The sequence below is a fragment of the Mustela nigripes genome, chromosome 15, assembly GCF_022355385.1.
Source record: "Mustela nigripes isolate SB6536 chromosome 15, MUSNIG.SB6536, whole genome shotgun sequence".
NCBI lineage: Eukaryota > Metazoa > Chordata > Mammalia > Carnivora > Mustelidae > Mustela > Mustela nigripes.
In genome coordinates, this window is record NC_081571.1 from 1,250,824 (window position 1) to 1,278,082 (window position 27,259).

Below are 27,259 nucleotides of genomic sequence, written 5' to 3' on the forward strand. Positions count from 1 at the left end.
GGTCAATTAAAATTTTGTTCTAGACTTTTAATCACTTTATAAAGAAATCAGATATGTACCTTTCCTCTCCTAGGTTTGGGAATTATTTGCCATTTTTGTAAGCGAAACTCTTTACCTCAGTATCAAGCCACAATGCCTGATGGGAAACTGTATAACTTCTGCAATTCCAGTTGTGTGGCTAAATTTCAGGTTTGTTACTTATTTTGGATAACTTTCACTCCCAATAAAAAACACATAGAAAATAAACAGTGTAATATGCTTTATCTCTTTTAAATGTGCTAACTTGTATGTAGTTTCTTGAAGGTCAAATTGCAGGGTAGAGATTATAGAGTCATTGTAGTAGACATAGTTGCAGCAGTTTACCACTTAGCATGGATAATCTAATTGGCTTTTTAATTGTTGTTTATGTTAGAAACTTGAAGCAAAATAAATTTTAGTATAATTAAGCTCAGTGCCTGATGTGTTCTTAGTTGATGGTTTCAATAATGTGACTTTTAAGGGGAATTCTGTTTTATCATAAATAGTTGGAGGACATGGGTTTATTTAGCCTGGAAGTGATGAGCATAAATGTTTTCTTCATATATTAGAAATATACCATGTAAAATGGGGATGGGACTTATTATAGTGGACCCTAATTTATTTATTTATAAAAAAGATTTTATTTATTTATTTATTTGACAGAAATCACAGGTAGATGGAGAGGCAGGCAGAAAGAGAGAGAGAGGGAAGCAGGCTCCCTGCTGAGCAGAGAGCCCTATGCTTGACTCGATCCCAGGACCCTGAGATCATGACCCGAGCCGAAGGCAGCGGCTTAACCCACTGAGCCACCCAGGCGCCCCAGTGGACCCTAATTTAATAGAAGATCAGTTTAGGGAGACATTTTTCATTTTTATAAATGTAAAGAATGTTCTGACATAGTTCTTCAACGTTGGATTTAATGGGAAGTGTTCAAATGTAAACTCACTGTCTGCTTGTAAGGAGTAGTTGAAAAGGGAATTTAGTATTAGTTAAGTGGTACAAGTGGGTAGGTTTACCTTGCTGTAGGTGAATATTTTGAGGTACTCTGTTTCAAACCGGTACAGAAAGTGATGCTTCATGATAATCTTCCAGCAGTTCTACAATGCTGCAGACACTGTGTTGTGTTATTTAAATTGAAAATGCATTTAAGTATATTAGAGTAGTTACAACCTTTATTAGTATTTAAATTGAGGTGGTTTTTAATTCAGCCGGGTGAATGTTGTTTTTATAAGTTAAATTCTTGACTGAGTTTAGGTAATAAGCCATTTTCAAGACTAAACTTTTATTTTGGAAGTTGGGATCATGGCCCTTGAATACATCCTTAGAGTGGCAAATACTTCTGACTTCTTGGCTTTTCTTAAACCAGAAGTTAAGGAGTAAGGATTAATTAGATGCTTCTCAGATTTCAACTTTATTTTTGATGTTGGTAAACTGAAATGTTAATAGAAAACATTTAACTACTTTTTAAAATTTGACTGAAACGTGTATTGCCCATGATTTGAAGAGACAATTTGTATATGTACATTGTATATTTTAAAGAAATACTTAATATACACTCTTATTTCTGGGGAATGTATCCAGGTAAGTGTTGACAGCCTTATCACTGTAACTCTGCATAAAAATGATACAAAGAATAGAGAAGCAGCATTTTTTCCCCTTCTCTTTATCTTAAAATGCACCATAGATTTTGAACTTTATGTTTTCATTAGATGATGTTCCCATTTCAAAATAAGGTAATAGGATAGTATTCAATGGACTTAAACTGTTTTATTTTTTTAAACATCAAGGACACAGTTGCTGGTTTTTTCTTTTTTAGAAAGATATTACTTATTTATTTGACAGACAGAGATCACAAGTAGGCCAAGAGGCAGGCAGAGAGAGAGGAGGAAGCAGGCTCCCTGCTGAGCAGAGAGCCCGATGCAGGGCTTGATCCCTGGACCCTGAGACCATGACCTGAGCCACCCAGGCGCCCCACAGTTGCTGGTTTTTATCTAAAAAGTTTATTCACCTAATAGTTATTATCTTAAATCTGCATATTTTCTTTAACAAATTTTAATTGTGTTATATGATGTATGCAGAAATTTTAAAAAATGGTAAGTTTTTTTTTTGTATAAAGAATTTTTCCAGTCTTCATTGCCACCCTGAAAAAATTTTTAACTTTCAACATTCAGAAAATTTTATGTAATGTTTAATATATACTACTCACCACTCAGATTAGAAATTAGAACAACGTTTGTTTTTTATTTATTTTTTTAAAAATTTATTTATTTTTTAAAAGGATTGTTTATTTTTTTTTATTTTTTTTTAAGATTTTATTTATTTATTTGACAGAAATCACAAGTAGGCGGAGAGGCAGGCAGAAAGAGAGAGAGAGGGAAGCAGGCTCCCTGCTGAGCAGAGAGCCCGATGTGGGACTCGATCCCAGGACCCTGAGATCATGACCTGAGCCGAAGGCAGCAGCTTAACCCACTGAGCCACCCAGGCACCTAGAACAAAACTTTTTTTTAAAAAATAGTTTTATTTTAGAGAGAGAGATAGCATGCCAGGCAGGGGGCCTGGGGGTGCATGGATGTGTGTGCATATGTGTGGTAGGGGGTGGGCAACGGCAGAGGGATAGGGAAAGAGAGACTCTCAAGCTGACTTTCTGCTGAGCCAGAGTGCTGTGGGAAGCTTAATCCCGCAACTCTTGAGATCATGGCCTGAGGAGAACGCAAGAGTTGGGTGCTCAACTGACTGAGTTGGGTGCTCAACTGACTGAGCCACCCAGTTTTGCCCTTAGAACAAAACTTTTTAAGTCCATATATGCTTATATCTTCTCCTATTCTTTAAATTGTTTTAACTTTTTAAAATGTAATAAAACTAAGACTATTGGTATCCATTCCAGTTTGTAAATTTTTTTTCTGCTAACTTTATAAAATAAATTACCAGTTTTAAAAAGTATAGGCTGTTTTCACTGATGGACTTGTAATTAAAATGATAGCAATATTGCACAAGGGACAAATTATTATTTAAAATAGCTATTGGAGAGAACTAGGAGCCAGGTTTTTAAAAAATATTTAGATACTAGTCCAGAAGCCAGGTAATCTTAACTATTATTTGCGTAAGTTTTTTTAAAAGATTAAAAAAACGTATTTGAGCTGTATGATTTTTTTCCTTTTTCATGTTTTTTAAAAGTAAGTAGTAGTAATCCTGAATAAAAAAATGAATTTTAATTTTGTAAAACTTAGTGTACTAGTAATTTTTTATTTTTTTTAAAGATTTTATTTATTTATTTGACAGAGAGAAATCACAAGTACACTGAGAGGCAGGCAGAGAGAGAGAGAGAAGGAAGCAGGCTCCCTGCTGAGCAGAGAGCCCGATGCGGGACTCGATCCCAGGACTCCGAGATCATGACCTGAGCCGAAGGCAGCAGCTCAACCCACTGAGCCACCCAGGCGCCCAGTGTACTAGTAATTTTTAAAGACAAAATTCAGAAATACAACTTTATGTGTTAGGAAATATTTAAGCAAGAAACATACTATTTTCCAAACCTAATATATAAAAGTAGTTATCAGACTCTGTATGTTTTCTTCTTTGTTTTAGGCTCTTAGTATGCAGTCGTCTTCAAATGGTCAGTTTGTAGCTCCAAGTGATATACAGTTGAAATGCAACTATTGCAAAAATTCCTTTTGTTCAAAGCCAGAAATCCTGGAATGGGAGGCAAGTGCTGTTTTGTTACGTATGTTATCTTGCTTAAATGAGAGTCTAGTAAAATAATAATGGTGTTTCCATTTGAAGACCTATTTCTTAGTGGATAAGGATTAGTTCTTCAGATTTTTGTGATGATTAAATTATTTACTTTTGTGGAAAGAGTATCAACAAAGGATCTGTTTATTGAGGTCATATTCTCTTTACATTTTATTTGTAATAGTGTATAGGATGTTACTTTGTCTAGCTACATACTTGGAGCTTCTGTTTGTACTGTGTTTTTCCATTTTACCCCTATCCTTATAAATATTATCTGAACTATAATATTTTGTGTTGTCTGCTACCTGTACAAATTAGAATTTTTTTTAGTTATTTATAGTGTTATCATTTAACATTTTATAATTGTTTTAAGAATTCTAATATAAATTTATTTTATTTTCCCTTTCCCATCACTCTTACCTTCATCAGTTTATTAACTTACTTTGCCACATATTTTTGTCATCAGCAACACCTGATCATTATTTTTTGTTTAAATAAGGGAGCAGTGATGGATGAATGCATGGACGGATGGATGGATGGACAGACAGGTGGACCTGCTGAACATTGCTTTCTTGATCAGTGTTCATCTTTGGCCATTCTTTCTTTTCAACTTTTTTGAGGGTGTGGAATATCTAATAAAATGGTTTACAAGACGTAGTACTAACAGTAGATTGCTCTTTAACTAAAACTTGGTAGTGGCTATTGGTAAGTCACTCAGTAGCTGAGTCCTATAAGAAAGGTGATAACCAGAACCTGGCTAATTATTTCTAAAATACTTTGGAAATCTGTAGTTTCATTATTTTAACACTTTGATGCCTAGAAAATTTAGTTTGCTATTTTGTTGTTGCTTTCTCAAGAGTATTTAAACCAGTTATTCTCGGAGACCTGTTGGCACCAAGTGATGATTTTTAGTGACTAACTCCTCCTTAAATCATAGCAGGAAAAATGTTGAAGGCCTAGTAAGAATAAAGAAATGATAGAAAATGATGAAAGAAATCCATAACCAAGTATAGAAAATAAAGTTACATAGGGAATAAAGATCCTGCCTCGATTAAATTTTTATAATACTAGATAAAATTGAGTTCCTTTCTATCCTCTCCACGTTAGTGCTACCTGGCTTTTGTAGTGTTGGTGTTGCTTTTATTTACATGGAGGTTAAGTGTTGGAAGGAGTTAAGAAACACTGTCTATCAAACTGAATGAGAGTAGAGGCGATTGAGAATTCTGGGGCCTCTTTTTCTCATTTCTTGTTTAGTAGTTGTGTTTTCTTTGCTGCTGTTTTTCCTCTTGTAAGTTATATATCCAAGATGGGGCAATTTTCCAGTGATTGCCTTATTACTTGGGTTGCTTCCTAGATTCTTTCACCTTCCTTGTGTTGGTCTTCAGCTATCTTTGCCACATGTTGGATAGATGGATTAGACCCAGTCTGTGTCCTCCGTACTAACAGAGGGGAAAAGGTGCTCTCCTGGGAATTACAGCTGTTTGAGTTTGGCTGGTTTCTGAAAAGTAGCTCTGTCTATTGTAGGTTTGGGGCCACGAGAAAGGACTGAATAATCCTAACCTGGCTCCATTCAAGGGAACCAACTCAGTCTAAAGTTTAGCAGCACATTTTATGATGGTCCCACATTGAATACTTTATCCATATGAAGTCTGTTACTATTAGCGGCATTAGGAATGTGATTGAGTCTCCTTGACTATACTCAACAAAGAATATTTCTTTTTGAGTGAAACTGATGTTAATGTCATATTTCTCATCTTTTTGTAGTTTACCCATGTTCTATCTTCCACTGTTTTTTTCCTATGTTTCCAGTTCCCTTAGCAACACCAGAGAGCCATCTAGTGATACTTTTACAATTTCACTGAGTAATTTTGGGGTAGTTAATGGTATTGAATTATGTGGAGTTTTTTCTAAATATAGCAGTGAATTAGTTAAATTAGCTGTTTATGGCCTATAGAAAATGTATCCCCAAGGACTATCAATCACATTAACTAGGTAAATGATTTAACTTTGTTTCTGTAAAAGTGGCTTGTTTATTTCTTAAATTTGTTCTTGAGGTGGTTGTCATATACTTACCAAGGTTCCCATTGTGCATTTAGAACAAAGTGCATCAGTTCTGCAGCAAAACTTGTTCAGATGACTATAAGAAGTTGCATTGCATAGTTACATATTGCGAATACTGTCAAGAGGAGAAGACTCTTCATGAAACAGTAAATTTCTCTGGCGTTAAGAGACCTTTCTGTAGTGAAGGCAAGTGTATATACAGTGTTGTTCATAATTTTTATTAATATTTAATGTTAATTTTTTGCCAAAATATTTTCAAAATACATAACTACATATTTCCAGAGTAGCTGTACAATTTTAGTGTAGCCAAACAAAAAAAAAAAAATTGAATTTGATTTTTTTCCTGACTTGTTTTGTTATTTTAATTTGTAAATCTCTGGGCCTCAAGGTGTTTTATCTCTAAAAATTTAATAATCTTTTTTCCCATTAAAAAGAATGTTTGAAAATAAAAGTATTATAATATGTCATTTCTAAACATAGAGATTGTTATCTACAATTTGATTTTCCAAGTGAATTAGAATTATTTTCCACTGGGTTCATTTCCTTGCCCAGCCCTGTGCCTAGCCTACAAAGGTTTTCAGTATACCAGAAAGAAAATCGTAAGTGTGGCATTACTACAATGGGAAAATAGTTTTAGATTTTTAATTTGGGGCCAGGCAAACACTGGCTGTTGTTATTGTATATTCAAGAATTCTTTACATCTTTTCATCTACACTTTTGCTGCTGTGGTACTAGGCAGCTGATTATAGAAATGAACACCTGTTCTTATTCTAATTCTCCAGAGATAGGTACCAGGATTTTAACTGTGGGTTTGGGGCTCTTGTTGTGATTACTTTTCCCCAACTGTCACACTCTTGGTCTAAGCTGACTTTAAGTTTCTATTTCTTTGGCCCCAGGCACTGAACTCTCCCAGCTTTTCTATCCCACTATCCTCATCTGTTGTTTTCCTGTTAGTCGTTGTCGTCACCCCCCCACCCCCCAGCCCACCGCCCACTCCCCATTCACTTTTTATATGGATTTCTGCTGCTGGTTAAGGGCAAGAAAAAGGTTGAAAAATCCTAAATACCGGCAATATTGAATGACCAAAAGCTCAAGATTATCAGTCCATTCAGTTAATGCCTTTGTCTAATACATTATACATTTCACATATAAGGTTATGTATATGAGAGGGTACTGCTTATAAAACAAGGCATTCCTGTTTTTGTAGGTTTAATTGAGTACATTTTACCTGATGCAGAAGATAACCATGTTTCCTGTTAAGGTCATAGCTGTGATGAAAAGTGACATAGTGTTTCATTGAAAAGATTGATTCTCAGTTAATTTAACTCCACACCTGAATTTTTATGCAGTGAGAATCTTTGTGATTCACAAGACTGAAAATATTGGTATTGATGGCTGACATAACTCCATGATCTTGCGCCATTTATATTATATGGATTTTACTAAAATGAATAGACAAGTAGCAGCAAATAAAGAATTGATATATAAGAATATAATTTTCAGTTCGAAGGAGTTACGTCTTGAGGCAGTAAAAGCTTAAAAAGGATTATGTCTTTTTCCTGTTTAGTAATATATTTTGTGATTTCTCTAACTATTCCTGGTTCTCTCCTGGAACTTGGCAGAGATAATAAAACATGTAATATAACTAGTACTACTATCAAAATCTAATTAGAAAGAAAAAGCTTTAATAAAGATAAAAGGTAAAATATGAAAAAGGTTTTTAAATGTATTTCATGATAACAGAAAAGAAGTCAGAGGACAGTACTTAAATAATTGCCCAAAAAGTGATAGAAAACAGTTACAATTTGAGTTCACAGATAGGAAAGGTTATTTAAAAACTAGGTTCAGTAGGGTTTGCAGAGGAGGTACAATTTGAACTCCTTATTAATGAGTGGGTAGGATTGCAGTAGATACGAGTGCAAGGTCATTCTTATGTGGCACAGCATGAGTAAAAATATGGAAGCTTATATAATTTATAGAGATAGTGTAGAGATTAAGGTTGATATGTAAAAACACTTAATGCATTCATTATAGTAGGTAAAATAAATATTTTATTAAAAGAATGACAACAACATTTTCTCTGAGCATGTCAATAAACCCAATAAACAAGTTTTACTTCCCTGAAGGGCCATGTATGACAGAGAAAGATAAGGCTAGAAAATTTGGCTAAAATGCCTACTTATTTGAGAACATCTTCAAGTTTTACTTAGTGCTTCTCAACAGTCTACAGTTTCATTTCTCTAATCTTTATTTGTGGTGTGTTTACTGTTTGATACTTTGGCAAGATTATATTTAAATAGAGCAAACAAGAGTTATGAGATGTTACTAGATTTGAAAGTCTTAGTGCATTATTTGAACACACATGAGATCTAATAAAATATTCCATGTTGTGTTCCAGTATTTACAGGTTGCTGATAATAGTAGATTTCAGTTTTGATCAGGAAAAGAGAACTTTATATGTGAACTTAGAGATACTTCATAAAGCTAATGATTAGTTTGACTTTTATAAGCTGTTTCTCACTTCAAAGATAGTTTTTGATATTTTTTTTGTTTTAATATTTAAAACCTTGTATTTTTCAGGCTGCAAACTATTGTATAAACAGGATTTTGCACGACGTTTAGGATTGAGATGTGTTACTTGCAACTATTGCTCTCAACTCTGTAAGAAGGGAGCAACTAAAGAACTTGATGGTGTTGTGAGAGATTTCTGTAGTGAAGACTGCTGTAAGAAATTTCAGGATTGGTATTACAAGGCGAGTAACTAAAATTTTTTATTATAGCAACTGCTTTATCCAGTCTTTAGTAAAATATTATAGGTACTATCATTATAAATACGGTAACTTATTTAGTTTTAAAATGTACATACATTAAGCCCTGTCCAAATTATAGAATTTATTAAAATTTTTGTCATTTCAGAAGTTTTTCTGTACAACTTGAAGTAGTATTTTTACTTGTTTTACAATTTAGCTGTTACCCAAAACTGGATATATCTTTATTTTCAGCAATATAGTTTAACAAGATGGATTATTTTTAAAAATTTATGTACTTATTTCACCAAATAGAAATAGACCACTTTATCAGTGTTGAACATTAGCAGGTAATTGTTTAGACACTCGGGTTGTGTTTTAAAACACTGTGTTCTTTTTTATCTTTATAATTATGGATCTTTGGAGAGTTTCAAATTGAAAAGACTTTATGGATAGAGACCAAAAATATTTAATTTGAAAATAAATAAAGTGTGTGTGTGTCTATGTTTCTTATTATAATCTACTTTTAGAAAAGATAAATCACTGTTTTTTCTTTGCATTGTGTTTTTTAAAGGATAAGAAAAATTAGTGTAAATTTGGGCTTTGTTTGGTCAGATATTACTCAAGAAAAAGTTATTAGTTCATATGCCCATAACATGGAAAACCATTTTAATGTTAAAACTTCATTATGCTTGTACTTCTAAAGCATGTGAAGACGACATCATCCTAACTTTAAAACGGAAATATTGCTAAAATGAAACAAAAGGGTAAAATGGTTGAAATATGTAGAATATTATTTAGTTCACTTAATGAAAGTGATTAGTGTTAATATTATTTAGGAGAATTATGAGAATTCTTGGTGTAGTTCTTGAATGTCTACAGCTCCACATATCAAGTAACATTTTTTAAATTACAAAGAAGATGCTTTCCAACTTTAAGGAGGTTGTAGAGGCTAAGAGTTTTGGTGCAGTTCTAAAATTACTTCATTATTTTACTGTTGATTCTGAGTAATTTGTCTTTACCATTAGGGGCGCCTGGGTGGCTCATTTGGTTAAGCATCCAGCTCTTTATTTCAGCTCAGGTGAAGGATCTCAGTGTCCAGAGGCTCCAAACTCAGCACTGGAGTCAGCTTGAGATTCTTTCTGTCATCTCCTTCTGCCCCTCCCCTGCTCAAGTTCTCTGTCTCTAAAATTAAAAAGTTAAAAAAAAAAACTTAAAATTGAGGTTCAAATTTTAGAAACACACAGGATAAACATACTAACACCCTCTAACATGCATTTGTTTTAGTCTAATCAACCTTTTGTTCTATTGAAGACGGTGACAATTTCGGGAAATCATTCAAAATGTATTTGAATAGCTTTAAAAGCTCAGTTTTGTTTAACACATACACTCTCCCCCGTTGGGGAAGTTTTATTTATTTATTTATTTATTTTAAAAAATATTTTATTTATTTATTTGACAGTGAGAGATCACAAGTAGGCAGAGAGGCGGGCAGAGAGAGAGGAAGGGAAGCAGGCTACCTGCTGAGCAGAAAGCCGGATGTGGGGCTTGATCCCAGGACCCTGAGATCATGACCTGAACCAAAGGCAGCGGCTTAACCCACTGAGCCACCCAGGCGCCCCGGGGAAGTTTTATTTTTGAACGTTTGTTTTGGATTCAAAACAGTAAAGGTATTAAGTGGCTACATTATAAAGATGGGAAAATTCCCATTTTATTCTTACTATCGGTTGCCCTTTTGATAATTTATTTTATAGTTTGAGAGACAAAAATTGTTAACCATATGATAAGTATGACTTTTCTGTCATTTTGTTGTACAGAGTCATGTCTCATTATGTAATTGTGAATCCAAACCTTTAATATTTTAAAAACCTTTTTGGACGGTTTTGTTTTTTTCCGCAGAACATTGAATGTACTTCTCTTTCTTTGAATGAATTCTTCTTGTTTTCTTTTTTTTTTTTCTTTTATATTACTTAAAATAGAGAGTTCTTTTGGGTTTTTTTGTTTGTTTGTTCTTTTTTGGGGCAGCATAGAAGTGTTCTTTGGCAAAAGACCACATTATTCTAGATGTTGCCATTTTGTTTCATTTTGCTATTTTTTTGTAAAGGATACTGGTGTCTAATGTTTTTATTTATGCAGTGTTTCAGTGATGAAATTTTGATGAGGCAGTACATTTCAGAAATGTATACCAACATGTTACTTAAATAATCAGTTGTAATTACGTGTTGGTTTAAATTCAATGTTTTGTACAGTAAACACATTTTTATTATAATTCCTTATTTTAAACCCAATAGATGTTTGTATAATACGCACAGTAGCATTATTACATACTATACTAACCTGAGGAGTAAAAGTTAGAGCCTTTTTATCATAATGGTAGGAACTTATAAAGCAAGTAATGATGATTTTTCTTTGAGCCATAGGAATACCACCATTGGGATGAAGAGTTGACCCTCCTTATTCATCATGGGCTTCTCTGTGGTGGCAACCAATACGATTTATAATCAAGGAATAACTTTGTTCTGTGTGCTTTCTACTTGAGTCAAATTGTATATTCTTTTCTTTCTTTCTTTCTTTCTTTTTTTTTTAAGATTTTACTTATTTATTTGACGGAGAGAGATGCACAAGTAGGCAGAGCAGCAGATGGTGGTTGGGGTTGGGGGTGGGGGAGGGGGAGAAGGCTCCCTGCTGAGCAGAGAGCCTCATGCAGGGCTCCATCCCAGGACTCTGAGATCATGACCTGAGCAGAAGGCAGAGGCTTACCACTGAGCCACTCAGGCGCCCCAGATTGTATATTCTTTTTTTTTTTTTTTTCCAGATTGTAAATTCTTATTCCTCTCATCAGTCTCTTCTCTTTACTGCTACCATCCTGTCATCATCTTGAAAATGTAGTAACTTGTGTCCCAAACCAAATTACAAATTTTTTTTTTTACCTTTCCTCTTGTACTTTTTAAATTTAAAAACTCAAAAGTTGTAGATTTCGGTTCATTATAAATGTGACCTTTAGCAGTCAGTCCAGCTTTTATTAGGAAAATAATCTTCTTAGATTTGCATTTTAATAATTAGGTTTATGAGTCATTTTAATTTTCGTGATGGGTTAATTTTAGTAAGGGTGTAAAGCCTTTGTCTAAATTCTTTTTCTTTTCTCTCTCTCTCTCTCTCTCTTTTTTTTGCATGTGGATGTCCATTTGTCCCAGCACCCAGTCTGTCTTTGTTTTGTGTGCTTCTGCTCCTTTGTCAGAGATGTGTAGGTCTCTTTCTGGGCTTTCTATTCTGTTCCACTGAAATGTTTGCCAGCACACGACTTTTTTTTTTTTTTTTTTTTAAGATTTATTTGTTTACTTATTTGTATGGGAGAGAGAGAGCGAGTGCTCGTGGTGGACAGGCAGGCTGGGCGGGCGATTGAATGCCCCCGGGGAATCAGGGGAGTGGCAGGCAGAGGGAGAAGCAGGCTACCCGCTGAGTAAGGAGCCAGATGTGGGAGTGATCCTAGAATGCTCAGATCATGATCTGAGCGAAGGCAGTCGAAGGCAGTCGCTTAACTGTCTGAACCACCCAGGCGTCCCAGAAAAATAATTCTTTTAAAACAGTGCCTCATCAGGGAAACTTGAATAACAATAGGTAGCCAGTTGTTAATTTCACCATTAGTCATGAGCTTTTGCTTCCTAACCAGAGGAGCACATACATTGTTTTTTTCTACACTCGTATCTTTGTGCCTCAATTTCAGAGACTAACCGCAGTATAAATAACTTTACATTTTTATTTATTTAAATTAAATTTAAATATTTATAATTGTACTTCAACATTTTTAGCTTTTATTTCTTTTACTTGACAAGATGTTTTTGAATGATCTCTGTTTTTTGGTTTGTGTAATGGCTTGTGTTTGGATTTAAATAGAGGTTTATTAAATACTGTCTCTTCTAAATTGGAATACGAAATCTGTTGAAATAAATGCAACCAGAAAAATGTTGAGAATAAAGTTAATGTTTTTTTTCTTCTCCCAAATTGTTCTTCAGAAAGAAGTAGATTTTACTATTCCTCAAAATAAATGTTTCCAGGCATAATGTGATACCATGTGGGAGGATAGTTCTTTTGATCTCTGTAAGTTTGAAAATTTAGGAGGAAAAGGGGTTAGTATTATAATGAAATAATAGCTAGGCATTTGATAATGTGAAGTTAATTCAAAAGACCTGTTTCTCCAGAACACTTCATAGTAATTCTTCATAGAACTAATAATCTTTTCTTGAATGTTATTACTTCAAATTATAGTTTTTTTTTTGTTTTTAAAGATTTTATTTATTTATTTGTCAGAGAGAGTGAGCACAGGCTGACAGAGTGGCAGGCAGAGTCAGGGGGAAAAGCAGGCTCCCTGCTGAGCAAGGAGCCCGATGTGACTCGAACCCAGGATGCTGGGATCATGACCTGAGCTGAAGGCAGCCGCTTAACCAACTGAGCCACCCAGGCATCCCAAATTATAGTTTTTTAACATGGGTTTTGATTTGCTCTACAAACCAGTAGTGAATGGCAGGCAGCATTCTTTAATGTAAATGCCCTATAATAGTATGAAAGTATGATTTGTGGGGCTTAATCAAATTAATACTTAAGGGGCACCTGGGTGGCTCAGTGGGTTAAGCCTCTGCCTTCAGCTCAGGTCATGATCTCAGGGTCCTGGGATCAAGCCCCGCATCAGGCTCTTTGCTCAATGGGGAGCCTGCTTCCTCCTCTCTCTCTGCCTGCTTCTCTGCCTACTTGTGATCTCTGTCTGTCCAATAAATAAATAAAATCTTTAAAAAAAAAAAAAAAAAAAAAAAAATTAATACTTAAGTTTTAGTAAATCTTAGTCGTTAAAGGATAGCTGAATAAAAAATACTGGATTTTTAAGTTTTCTCTTTTTTTGTGAAAAAATTGCTAGAAATAGTGATTTAAAAAAATTCTTTGTTTCTGAAATAATTTTAGAAAAGGAATGTCTATTATTCTTGCTTTAAATGTGCTTTTTGGGTAACTGAAGAATTCCTGTCAGTTGAATGCTTTACCTAATCTTTTCAGTGCATTTTTCTTAAGTGAATAACTATACTTAGATAGTAGGAAGTTATAAATAATTAATTTTTAAATGACTGTAAAATCCTGTTTCATTCATATTCATGGATTCCCCTCCTCACAATTAGGTCTGATTGGTGAAATGGGAGACAAGTAGATGGGCAGGTTAAAGGATATAGTATATTTATCAACCAAAAGTGGGAATTTGAAACTTCCAAATAATAAGGAACTACATCACTATAGGCTGAATGATCTATTATAAATTATTGAAGGAGAGATTTCCTGTATTAGCTGAGATGCTGCATCAGGAGTTTTGAATTAAGAATTTAGTACCTGCATATTATTTAGGGTTTTTGAACTGGTGACTGCTATCTACTCCACCCCACCCTTCCAATAACAGACAGTCCCTGGTTTTTCATAGTGATAAGAAGACCACTAAGTAGATGATGAAGTGTGTGGTAGCTTTTAAACCAGCAACTTCAGGCATATATCAGTTTTTTTTTTTTTTTTTTAAGAAGATTTATTTAGAGTGAGCAAGAGAGTGTGTATTTTCTACTTGGGGTGGTTAGGGTGGGGAGGTTGGAGCAGAGAGGGAGAGAATCTCTAGGAGACTCTGCCCCAACCAGAGTCCATCTGGGGACTCTGACGCATGAGATCACCTGAGCCGAATGCTCATTTGACGGAGCCACCCAGGCACCCTGTGCTTTGGTTGTTATGCTGTAGAAATGTTAAGCTTTTCTAAGAGTTCTCTCCTGTGGTTGGGTGGAAATGATTTTGGTAAGGAATCATGGTCATTTTTAATGATGTTTTCCAATTAGCCATTGTATTTTAAGCTCAATTCCAAACACTTTACCCAGAATTTGCATGAGTTGCTATAAAAGAAAAAACCAAATGGAAAAGAGGTTTACAAGTTTTAAAACGTTGATTATGGCATTGAACTTGGAGTTAGTATTGAGTACTGTTACAACCTTCCATTTGAAAAAAATACATACATATTTACATAAATACATTTGCTAATTGGTTATTACTTTTGCTCCTTGGGTACAGAGAAATCATGTATATTTGTTTTGAACCTTCTGGAAGAAAACAAATATTGTTACTACAAAATAATTATAAAATAATGAAGTGATTTCATTGTTCAGATTCTTTGAGTAGAATGTACTTGGCCTCATGTCTTTGGCCTTCTAAATTACTGTGTAAATGGAAGTATTTTAAGAATTAGAATAGTATATGTAGTGATTTGAATACATTTTATACAAATTGATTTTGGTTTTAGATGTTACATTGAGAACCTTCTTGCAGCATTTTACTTCTACTGGGATTTTTATTCTCTAGTTATTTATATTAACTCATTTGGCTTTCCTTTGTCTTTATAACTTGATAAACTAAATAAAGCCCAGGGTTTTTTTGGATTGTCTCCTTGCAATCCTGTCTCTGCATTTTCAATGTTTGACCTTAGACAAGTCACTTTGTTTCCAGTATTATGGTAGGATTACAGAGAGTAGATATAACATGCTGGGCTTTTATTTTTCAGGTTCTCAATGAATGAGAGGTAACTGGGCTACAACTTCACTTTTACTACATTCTTATACTGTTTAGACTCAATAATTAGAATGTTAAGCTTTTGATTTCTTCCTTTGTGCTTTGTCTTTGAGTATAGAGTATAAAAAGGGAACCAAACATTGAAACTTTGAATACCTGAAGGTTATTTTAAAGAACACTTTTTGGGTGGTGACCAGAACCTTTTTCATTATTGAGTAAAATACGACCTAGTTGATAATAAGTGCTAATGTTACTGAAGTTACCACATAATATTACCAGCAGTATAAAATTTGAGCTCACAGTTTTTGGACAAGAGATGTGATATTGGCATCACTTAATAGTCATAATCTATATTACAAATCTTCATTCATTTAACATTTATTCAGCAGGAGAAATACCTGACCGGAGAAAAAAAAGAGCCTGTGTTCTAACCTTGGGGTATGTTTGTTATATAAGACCTGTTTATCAACACAATCATTTGTTAATATTCCTGACTAGGGATTTTAACATAGTATTTATTCATAGAACTCCTATTGAGAAATAAAGTGAGAGAATTCAAAACCTACAGTATAGAACTATAGATTATTTAGGTAATGAGGAAAGGCTACATGATTATTAGGAATTCAATATGTATTGCTTTATCAAAACTTCTAAGTTGTTAAATGAAGAGTAATTTAAAAAATACAGTAACTTATTTCTTCTCTAACTGGATCAAACACTTAATTATTGAAAGAACTGTATTTGGAATTAATCGTTAATATGATTTGGTCCACACATTGATCAGATTGTTAAGAAATAGTGAAAATGGGTAAAATCGAGGGGACATGGGTTCACTAAAAAATGAAAATCTGTCCCTGCATTATTATGGATTCACCATCATAAAGTTTACTGTTTTACGTATGAATTTTACATGTTGGGGCTGATGGTTGACTTAAAATACAACTTTTTTAATTAATTGAAGACTTGAGTATTTTAATACTTGAACTTTAAGTTCTTGTTAATAGTTAAATCTACATATTCAATAAAGCTCTTTAAATTTATTAAACTGTTGAAAATACTTCAGCTTCCATGATTTTCTCGTAAGAGCTTGCTTCAAAAATTTTCTGGTCTTAAACAACTACTTCTTTTTTTTTTCTTTTAAGATTTTATTTATTTATTTGACAGAGATCACAAGTAGGCAGAGAGGCAGGGAGAGAGAAAGAGCAGGGCCTGGGGGGGGGGGGCGCTGGGGGAAGCAGACTCCCTGCCGAGCAGAGAGCCCCGATGTGGGGCTCTGTCCCAGGGCCCTGGGATCTTGACCTGAGCCTAAGGCAGAGGCTTAACCCACTGAGCCACCCATGCGCCCCTGGTCTTATACAACTTCTTTAAATTGATTTATCTTTAGCTATCAGTTGAACACAGGAAATCTGTTTATTAATTAGAGATTTTCAGTGTAATCTGATTGTAGGAAACTTCTACCAGTATATCAGGGTTCTCAAAATTATTTAAAAATATTAAATTGTATTGTACCAGTTTGGTCTACCAGTGTTCACTTTTTTTGGTTATCCCATCTTTGTAATGCTGGTCTTTAACTGCTGGTAAGTATAGAAAGGGATTTTGACAATTACTAAATTGCTGCATTTTTTTTTCACTTTTATTGTGGATTTTTACTTTATGTTTATGATTTTATTATTTTTGTCAGAAACTTTTATCATGTTTGGCACAATCACTGATAAACTTTAAGAAATCTTTTAAAGTACATGTCTGACTTTTAAATTTTCTAATTTGAAATGTCTGATGACTTCCTTTTTTTATTAAGGCTGCAAGGTGTGACTGTTGTAAATCTCAAGGAACACTTAAAGAGAGAGTGCAGTGGCGTGGAGAAATGAAACATTTCTGTGATCAACACTGCTTACTCCGTTTCTATTGTCAGCAAAATGAGCCCAACATGACAACTCAGAAAGGACCTGAAAACTTACATTATGGTATGTAATAATTTAGGTAATAACTTGAAAAACCTGTATAGTAGTGTTTAGTTTCTTAGATCTGAATTTTATTCATGATAGTGAATAGTTGATTTTGGATATAGTTTAAAGGCAACTTCCATAGTTTGGGTGGAAGTGCCCCATATATGATGTTTCTGTAGATGGATTTTTTTTTTTATTCTCTTTTAAGAATTTAGTGCTTGTTGAAAAAAAGGGCAATTTTAAATGAAGAGCATTTTAGTAAATGGTATGTGCCGGGAGTAGTTGGGAGTAACAGTGAAAACCTTTTAGGAGTTGTGACTTAATTAAGAGTTAAGCATAAGAACATAGTATTGACCCCCCAAAATGAGTATTTTCTGAGGACAAAATGGGAAAAGAGTTCCACTTATTTAGCTTTGTATTTTAGCTCTCAAATTTGATAATCTTTACTTAAAAGAGCTTACAATGTTTTCTTCATTAACTGTTTTAAAAAATCAGTACTATTTAATGAGAAATACAGATTTAGAACATTCTGAAGAAAGTGATACTTGTCTTATTTTAAATTTGTTTGTTTTTAGATCAGGGTTGTCAGACGTCCCGAACCAAAATGACAGTAAGTATTGCTTAAGTAAAGTGTTAGATTGATTTTTGTAATGTGGGCATAAACTAACCATCCAGTTTGATCATAATAAAAGATTTTTACTTTCCTCCATTGGGACAGTTGAAGTATTTAGGTGAATTATCTAGTATTAAAACAGATAGTTTGATATATGCTAAGGAATATAAAGGTGAATAGGAGATAGACATATTTTATTTGAATTGAAGTTCCTATCACCTTATTTTTTTTTTTTAAGATTTTTTAATTTATTCATTTGAGAGAGAGATTGAGCATGAGCATGAGTCGGTGGGGTGGGGGGGAGGAATAGAGATACAAGCCACATGGGGCTCATTGTATCTGTTCCTGGTGACTGTGAAAAAGCTTCAGAACAGTTGAGTAGAAGGTTGGCAGATAGACACTGATGAAAAGTAGAAGGAATGTGCTAACGGCATGCATAACTATTCAGTAGGGCCAAACTTGAGCACCTTTGGTGGAATCATGGAAAATGAGGTAAAAGGATAGGCTGGGCCAGATTATTAATGGCTTTGAGTTTATGTTTCTCAAATAGGTATCTGAAGGTCTGTGTTGGGGGCCAGGATTTACAAGTTTTTAAATATGAGTAATAATTCTATAACGTGTCCTGTGGGTTTTTTTCTTTAGTCTCTGGTGTAATACATCACATTCTGCTTTTATGTTAGCATTTGAAGAATTTTTATAGGTTGAAAGTGTCCCTTTATCTGTAATGAATAAAGAGAAGCAGCAACGAATGTTTTGGTACATTTTGAGGCACAGTGAGCCTGTCCTCTTGTAGGTCAAGTAACAATAATCAACAGTGTTGGAATACTGGTATTTCTGGCATCCTTACCAAGGAAGCTTTATAGGAGTCATTTCTTGGCATTATATTAAGTCTCTGAACTAGTTTTTATCCTGGTAAGAAAGAATAAATCAGTGGTTCTTAGGTCTGGCTACACATTTGAATCATCTGGGGAGTTTTCAGAAATTTCCAATGCCTAGGCTCCAACTCAGAAATTCTGTGTTTTTGGAAAGTTCTTCAGATGATTTTAATATGTAACCACTATTTAGAATCATTGACATAGATGAACAATTGGTGATCTACATTATTCTGTTCAGTTTTTATTTTTGATGTTAATAGTTAAGAATCCTAGGTAAGTAAGAGTGCATTCTCCTTTGCTTTCTCCCCCTATATGTCTTACCCCCCCTTATGGAAATGTATTTAAAATCGGATAATTCAGAAATACTTTAAAGTATTCAGCTGAATTCATCTCATTTTAATACCAGACACTTGCCCGTGACTGAAGAATATAAAGATGGTCACTCCATATTTTGTCAACTTTGTGTAGCTGTAAGGCAACTTACAACCTTGTTTCAAATATGTAAGCTTTTGACCAAGGCCCACATTCTGTCAGTATAATATCAAATCTTTTTTCCTCACATAGCAACTTGGAACCACATTGTATGACTAGGGGAGGGGTAAGTCAGTGTGCCACTGCAGTTATTGCCTTTTGTCTTATAAAAGCCCTCTCCCATCTTTTCCTTGTAAGCTTTTGAAATTTTTAAATTCCCAGCCTATAAAAGCTTAGCTGTATAATTTTGGACAAGTCCCTTTACACAAGTTCTTTGTGTGAATTTCTTGTTTTTAAAATGGGATGAAGATAGTGCCTGTTTCAGTGTTATCACATAGTAAGTATTAAATGCATAGTAACTGCTATGTTCCAGACCTCATACAGGCAGTATGTATAGTAGTTTAGAATATAGGCCTTGGTGTTAGGTGAATTTACTTGAATCCTGACCTTAGGACTTTTAGCTTTATCATCTTTCCCGGGTTGTGTAACTTCTTCTTCTTCTTTTTTTTTTTTTTTAACATTTTATTTATTTGAGAGAGAGCATGAGAGGGGAGAGGTTGGAGGGAGAAGCAGACTCCCCAAGGAGCTGGGATCCCCAAGCGGGACTCCATCCCAGGACTCTGGGATCATGACCTGAGCCGAAGGCAGTTGCCTAACCAACTGAGCCACCCAGGCGCCCCTGGGTTGTGTAACTTCTGAGCCTTAGTTTTCTCATCTGTAAAGTAGGAGTGATTAAAAGGCTTACCCTTACCTCTTGTAGTGTTAGGAGAATTAAATAACTCATTTCATAAGTTATGTAAATTTGGTGCTTCATGTAATGTCTTAGTCCATTTGAGCTGCTATAGCAATACCATAGTTGAGGTGGCTTACAAACAAATTATTTCTCACAGTTCTGAGGCTAGGAAGTCTAAAATCAAGTTGCAAGCAGTTAACAGTGTCTGGTGAGGGCCTGCTTCCAGGTTTATAAATAGTCATCTTTTCACTGTCTTCACATGGTGGAAAGGGGTGAGCATCTCTAAGATTTCTTTTTTGAGGGCATTAATCCCATTTATGAGGCCTCTCCTCTCATGATATAATCTCCATGTATTGGCCACACCTTCAGATACCATCACATTGAGTATTAGATTTCAACATGAATTTTGAGGGGTACACATTGTAGCATATAGTCTCTGGCATGAAGCAAGTACTGAACAGATGGTAGCTTTTGTCATTATAATTTTATTTTGGGCCCTCCTTCAGTATTCTTTATAAATAGAAGGAGATCTTGCTTGTTGACAAGCAAAAAAGTAGAAAGTGTTATCAAGTGTAGGTATTCACCAGGTGGGGTAGTTTAATTGACATGATGTAATGTTTCTAAATGATAGACATCGAGTAATCTACGATATATATGATTTTAGACCCCTTGTTCATATGTGGGGATTCTAGGGTATTTTCCATCTTGGACCAAGCTTACCTAGTCTTAGTATATAGTAGATACTCAATACCGATTTGTTAAATTATTCTTCCCATTTTACAGTTGAGGAAATTGAGACAGAAGTGACTGAGTCACTTGCCCGATGTTACACTTGACCGATTTTACACAGTTTTAGGACTAAGTTCTCCAGCTCCTTGTTCATAGCTCTTTTACTTAGCTGATTAATAATGTAGTTTGAAATCCTGATGAATCTAGAATAGTACCGGCCCCTTTGCCATATACATTATACAAATAATATACAAATGAGATATCTACCTGAAACAGTCTTAAAAAATTTCCACACCTTTAAATATGCACAGGTAAATTTATTAAACAGTAAGTGCCTTAAGTACAGTTGGTCATCCTTCATATTTGGAAATTTTTACCTATTCTCTAAAATTGTAACCCCTAAATCAATACCCATGGCACTTTCAAAGAAATTTGCAGACATGTACAGGGTGGTGAAAAACGTGAGTCTCCTGAGGCATAGCGCATCTTCTTGTTGAGGTGGAACAGGGCAAGGCTTTCCCTTTTTGTCTCACCTCATCCTATAAGCAGGTGTCCTTTTCATAGTCAATTAGTACCACCTTTTGCATATTTTGTCCTTTTTTTTTTTTTTTTTTTTTTTTTTTGGTGATTTTGCTTTTAAAAATCCACTGTTAATGCATAGTATTAAAAAGCCCTATCTAATGTTCCTAAACACAGGAAGGCTGCTCTGTGTCTTATGGAGGAAATAATGCCTATTAGGTAAGCTTCATTCAGTTGGCAGTGAGTTTAATGTTTGTGAATCAACAATATGATACACTTAAAAAAGAAGTAAGAAATTAACCAGTCTGCAGATGAGGCAACTCCTGAGTACTGAAGTAAATTCTGTAGTACATGGTGAAGCTATGGAAAATAAGGAAGAGTGATTATATTTATGGATTCATGGACTTAGGACTTAAAAAAAAAAAAAAAAGGAACGCCTCTTTATGAAGTTTTCAGCTTATATACAATGTGTATCAGGAAAATGTTAAACTTTTCTTGCCTTCTGCTGGCTAGCTCACACATTTCAAGCAAAATGGTATGAAAAATAATAAACTTGGATACGAGGTGGGTTCTGCTGATCAGGACCAGGATGCTTTGGAAGAATACCAGCTAAGTGTTAACACAGGTAAAAAAGATACACAGTCAAGAAGGTTTTCAGTGCTGATGGGACTGGCTTGCTTTCACAAGATCAGTGGCAAATGAATGTGTAGAATACAAGTGGTCTCCAAAGCCCCTGACTTTAAATCCTTTAGAAACCATGCAACCTTGCTATTGTGTGCCAGTGCCAAGGATAACTTCTTTGGACCCTGCCTGGGCATAGAGCCCCAAATCCATGAAAACTCCAGGAAAAAAACTGAAGTGTATGCTAGTCTACTGGAGGTGGAACAAAAAAGCATGAATGGTATCTAAAATATTCTGTGATTGGTTTTCCAGTTGCTTTATCCTAGAAGTTGAACATTGTCTCTGCCATGAAAACCTTGCATTTGAAGTTTTTATTACTGGGTAATTTCCATTGCCTTGAATAATTCAAAAACGCCTGTCTCAGTGTAGTTCTCTTTATGCCCCCCAAAACTCTCTCTCTCATCCAACCCCTCAATCAGGGCATAATTAAAGCTTTTAAGACCTACTTCACGAGAAAGAGTTTGAGGCTCTCAGCATCAACAACAGCAACAAAAACCACACCCTGAGAGATTATTGGAAGTTAGTCATCATCTGTAACATTATTTAGGACAGCATCAAGCAGGCTACCCTGAATAATTGTTGGGAAAATGTTTGACCAGGCTGTATGAAAAATTTCGAAGTTTTTTTGAAGGTGTCACAGAAAATTAAAAAAAAAAAAAAAGTATAAAAAACGTAATGTATATTACACCAAGTAAGTGAAGAAGGCTTTGGGACTGTGTAGGAAGATGTGGAGGAAGTTTGGTAGAGAAGGCAGTAGAGCCCATCGATTTGGCTAGAGGGCCAAAGAAGGTATCAGATTCAGTGATGAAAGTCAGTCCAAGACTCCTCTAACAATGGCCAAAATAATCAGAATACTGGAATGGAATATTCCAATATTCAAAATATTGAAAAGGAATTCTGCCTTGGGAAGAATTGTCAGTGGCATGGAAGGATATGATTCTATGCTTGAACAAAGCCTCCAATTTGAGTACTACTGTGGTTACCTCTTTTATAAAGACGCTTAAAACATTAGAGGTGAAAAACCAAGCAGACAAGGCTGACTTATTTTTTTGAAGCCAGTTTGGGAGGCAAAAGCACTGACCTATTCAACAAATCATAAAAGCCAAACTCTTGAGGTAAAAACTGCCAGATGTTACCGTGTCCCCCTCTTCTTCTCTTACTAAGTCACTGACTTCTTCCTATTCTGCAGAATAATTGCCATCAACCTTTCCCTTGGTTTTTATGGGCACGCCAAAGGTTGAGAGGTTTAACCACACAGTGCACTGCCCCATTGTACATCCTTCATGTCCACTAAGAGTAAGATGTTAATATTTTATAAAATGTACAATGTTTACTCTGTTTTGTCCCCAGAACTTTATTTACATTAGTGTACAATATACAGTATGTGTTAACGGGACTGAGTATTTGTACCATATAGTGTGTGTGTACTGTATCTGTACACATCTGAGTGAAAGAGTTAATAATCTAGTACACTGTGGTACACAAAAATGCTGTAATCATGTGTTACAAACACGGAGCATAATTATTTGTGACAAATATATATGAAATCGAGTGTTGGAACAGAAATACTGTTATGTATTGATGTGTTGATGAAAGTGTTGTGACCCAAGGCTTGTAGGAACCTAACCTTTTATTTCCTTTGGGAGTAATGGTTCTGTATTCACTGAATTGTTCATGGTGACTGTCTAGACATTAAGTACCCCAAATATTCTATATTCTGTACCTTTTTTCCAGTATCAATAGGTGGTACAGAGAAACCCCTATGTTTAGTCCCTTATAGATAGGTCTTTAGCTTATTTTAGATTGATTGTGTGTTGCCCTGGAGGTGGGGGAGTGGTCGGTGTTCTCAACTGCAAATAATGCTGCAGTGTATGTGGTGAAAACATCTTAGAGACTATGATCTAGGACAGGTTTCTGAAATTGCAGTTGCTGGGATATAAAAAATAGTTTGAAGTTTGATAGTATTTATTGTAATTCTTTTTATCTTTTTTTTTTTAATCTTTTAAAATTTAGTAACATATATAAGGTGTTTTTATCCAATAGAGGGAACTGGTATGTTGGCCATAACTAAGAACTTTGTCTTTCTTAAATAAATTTAAAGCACCTAATTATTTAAAAAAAATAGGCTAATATTGTATTTTTTACCTAAAAGTGAAAATTGTCTTATTTAAAAAAAAAATATCTACTGAAGGTCACACAGTTCTATAGAATGAATGATTTCTCCTGCTTTGTCAGTAGTTAGGACAGATTCACTTTGATCCTTTCAGGTTAAGACTACAGTAAACATAATGATAATAACATAATTTGTTTATAGTCTTAAACTTTTGTGTGTTCGCTCCACATGACCTAGAAACCAGATATTCATTAACACCAGGAAGTAATAAAAATTAGAGGCAAAAATAAAATGTTTCTTTTTGTTTCCTCTGTAGGGTTCAGCACCACCCCCCTCTCCAACACCTAACAAAGAAATGAAGAACAAAGCCGTTCTTTGCAAACCTTTAACAATGACAAAAGCTACTTACTGTAAACCTCATATGCAGACCAAATCTTGTCAGACAGGTAATTTTAGGAAAAAATTAAGTTACATGCTTCCCTATACTTACACCTCTCTTATTGAAAACGCATGCTTTTCTCAAATAGGCTATGGAATGTATCTGTTTAGTCACTTAGTCATTTTCTGTTGATTTTGCTTATCTAAGTTTAGACATTACCTTGAGAATACAGCATATTATTTAATATAATTAATGAAAATCAATCTCTGTTAAAGGCTCAGAGTATATATTATGTCATAAATGAAAAAGCACTTTATCCAAAATTTCCTTGGGGCTGAGATTCCCTCAAGTTACAGTAATCTCTGAAAAATCATCTCTGTAAATGTGACCTGTTGTGTTAACTATTCTGTTTCCTTGTCAGAATGAGATGGTATCATTCAATTATATGTTTTTATGAGATTTAAATGTATTCTAATTGTTTGATTAGGTAAATCTTTTTACAGGGAATATGAGTGGAAAATGATAGGCTGTCTGGATCTGCATAATGTTTCTAAGGGACATTTTCTTTGTATTAAGAAAAAGGCCTAAATTCTGTTTTTCTCTCTTCATTTAAACAGTTACTGTATTTAGTTTTGTTTTTACCCTACCTGATTTTGTGAAAACCAGAAATTTCTCTTAAAAAGGAAACGAGGCACTTAAATTCTTTTGTTACCAAATTGTTTGAACATTGAGTAATTATGTGTGTTACTTAACATTGCTCCGTAAACACATTTTGTATTTTCAGATGATAATTGGAAGACGGAATATGTTCCAGTGCCTATCCCTGTGCCTGTGTATATCCCAGTACCTATGCACATGTACAGTCAGAATATTCCTGTTCCTACTACAGTTCCTGTTCCTGTAAGTTGGATTTTAACTTTATTTATTTATTTTTTTCCCATTTTGGGAGTTTATCAGGCAGTAGGTGGGAGAAGAATGTTGTAATTCCTACCTTAGTGAAGTAGTAGAACAGGGTTTGAGTCTTTGCCTTCACCAGTTAACTTAGGGTTTGGTTGAATCTGTCGATGTTTGCTTTGTGTTTAACAAGTGTATGTTCATCTTTAAAGGTGAAGTTCGGCAAATGTCTGTGTCTGCTTTATGCATATATATAGTGTTTTATGTTTGAGTTCATTTTAGAGAAAAATATTGAAGTTGTAAGGTTAAAAAAACTGAAACATGGAATAGAATTTCATATGAATTATCATTACATTATTTTGTCCTAAATCACTTGCAGTAAAGACACTGTGCCAGGGCTTGACTATCATAGTCCCCTGGGGGACAGAGGTATCTCAAAAATTATTTTTCTTTAATTTTTATTTCAAAAAGTAGTTGCTTATTTTCTGGACTTTCTTTGTTACAGTTGACAACTTAGTTTTGGTATGTGTTTTTTCCAAAGCTTTTATCCAGAGTATTATTATAAAGAAGATCATGTGTCAGAATAATTTTTAATCTGGCAAATTACATATATACATACATACATACATACATACATACATACATACATTTATTTATTTAGTTAGTTAGTTAGTTATGGGAGAGAGCGCAAGGAAGAGCAGGAGGGAGGGGGAGAAAGGCAGAAGGAGAGGGAGAAGAAGGCTCCTTGCTGAGCAGAAAGCCTGATATGGGGCTGGATTCTAGGACCCTGGGACCATGGCCTGAGCTGAGGCAGATGTTTAACCCACTGCGCCACCCAGGCAGTACCCTCTCTCCTGCCGACCCCACCTTTTTTAAGATTTTATTTTTGAGAGGTCTCCACACCCAACATGATGCGCCAACTTAAAATTCAAATATCAAGAGTCCCACACTCCACTGACTGTACCAGCCAGACACCCCTGGAAAATTATTTTCTAATGTTGAGTAAACCTAACAGTAAATACTTTGGTTAATAGGTGCCGGTTCCTGTTTTTCTGCCTGCCTCATTGGGTAGCAGTGAGAAGATCCCTGCAGTGGCTGAGGAGCTAAAAAGCAAAGTTTCTTCAGATCCTCTTGATACAGAGTTGCTTACAATGACAGATATGATGACTGAAGATGAGGGGAAAACAGAAGCTGCCAACATCAACAGTGAGTTGCAGTATATTTCTCTCTGTCATTAAGTGTATCATTGGTTTTCAGTAAGTGTTACAATTATTATAGTATGTTGCCAGGACATATCATTATGTTTCAACTTGATATGGGAGTTGTTGTTAGGGGGGCAAGCATTGCAACGAAAATGTGTTTTTGTATTAAGAGATCAGTACTCTCTCTAGCCACATGCTCTTTTAATGCCATGCCCAGTTTTAAGCAGGAATTTGTATGATTTGTATGTTTCCGATTTTAATTGTGACAGGATTTGACTTATAAGATCAACTCAGTAATTCCTGTTTTAATGTACTAGCTCAGACACAAAAATAACTTATTATTGTTAATAATGATCCGAACTCTTATTTTGTAATGGTTAGCCCTTGTTTTGTTTTGTTGGTTATACTTAATAATTTGCATTATCTACTGCGATTTATCCTATCTTCTGTTAAGGCATGTTTGCCAAATGGCATAGCGTAGGTAAGTTGTAGATGATTCTCTTAAGAGTATTTATTCTTACCCTCACTCCTCAGGTCACACGTAGGGTCCTTTTTCAACCATGAGCTGCCTAGTTCCTATTACCCTAGAGGATAACAGAGACATAACAAATTTTATGTATTTCATAATGTGACAGTGTTTGTGGAGGCATTTGTTACAAATTAATGTAGTGGATTGCAACCAGTGGTTTTATTTGTTATTTAATGAAGTGAAATGGGAAATGTTAGGTGAATCTCATCAAAAGGATACTGTTTTGTGAAACTTTTGTTTCCCGTGTCTGTGTCTGTCTTTCTTTCTGTAGCCTATCACCACCTTGAAATGGATAAAATGCGTATTTTACCGTGTATTACCATATAAAAATGTTTGAAAACAACTGATCAAAACATTAGAAAGCAGTTGTAATTGAATGATATAGAAAACCTAGGTCACAATTCAAAGAGTATTGAAAATCCACACTCATTAGTTTATTTTTGACAA

General features: G+C 34.7%; 1 protein-coding gene across 4 annotated transcripts in view; it reads left to right on the top strand.

The window, feature by feature from the left end:
* ZMYM2 (zinc finger MYM-type containing 2) overlaps positions 1-27,259 on the top strand; it is a 115,876-nt gene that overhangs the window by 62,743 nt on the left and 25,874 nt on the right. For all 4 annotated transcript variants that reach the window (XR_009400044.1, XM_059378094.1, XM_059378095.1 and 1 more), the window contains 9 exons: positions 74-189; positions 3,601-3,717; positions 5,841-5,991; positions 8,386-8,558; positions 16,927-17,092; positions 17,650-17,684; positions 24,125-24,254; positions 24,972-25,087; positions 26,116-26,287. Coding sequence is in view for 3 of the 4 variants with exons in the window: in XM_059378094.1 (XP_059234077.1) it covers positions 74-189; positions 3,601-3,717; positions 5,841-5,991; positions 8,386-8,558; positions 16,927-17,092; positions 17,650-17,684; positions 24,125-24,254; positions 24,972-25,087; positions 26,116-26,287 (1,176 nt within the window). In the remaining variant the exon portion in view is untranslated. The remainder of the gene's footprint in view (positions 1-73; positions 190-3,600; positions 3,718-5,840; positions 5,992-8,385; positions 8,559-16,926; positions 17,093-17,649; positions 17,685-24,124; positions 24,255-24,971; positions 25,088-26,115; positions 26,288-27,259) is intronic.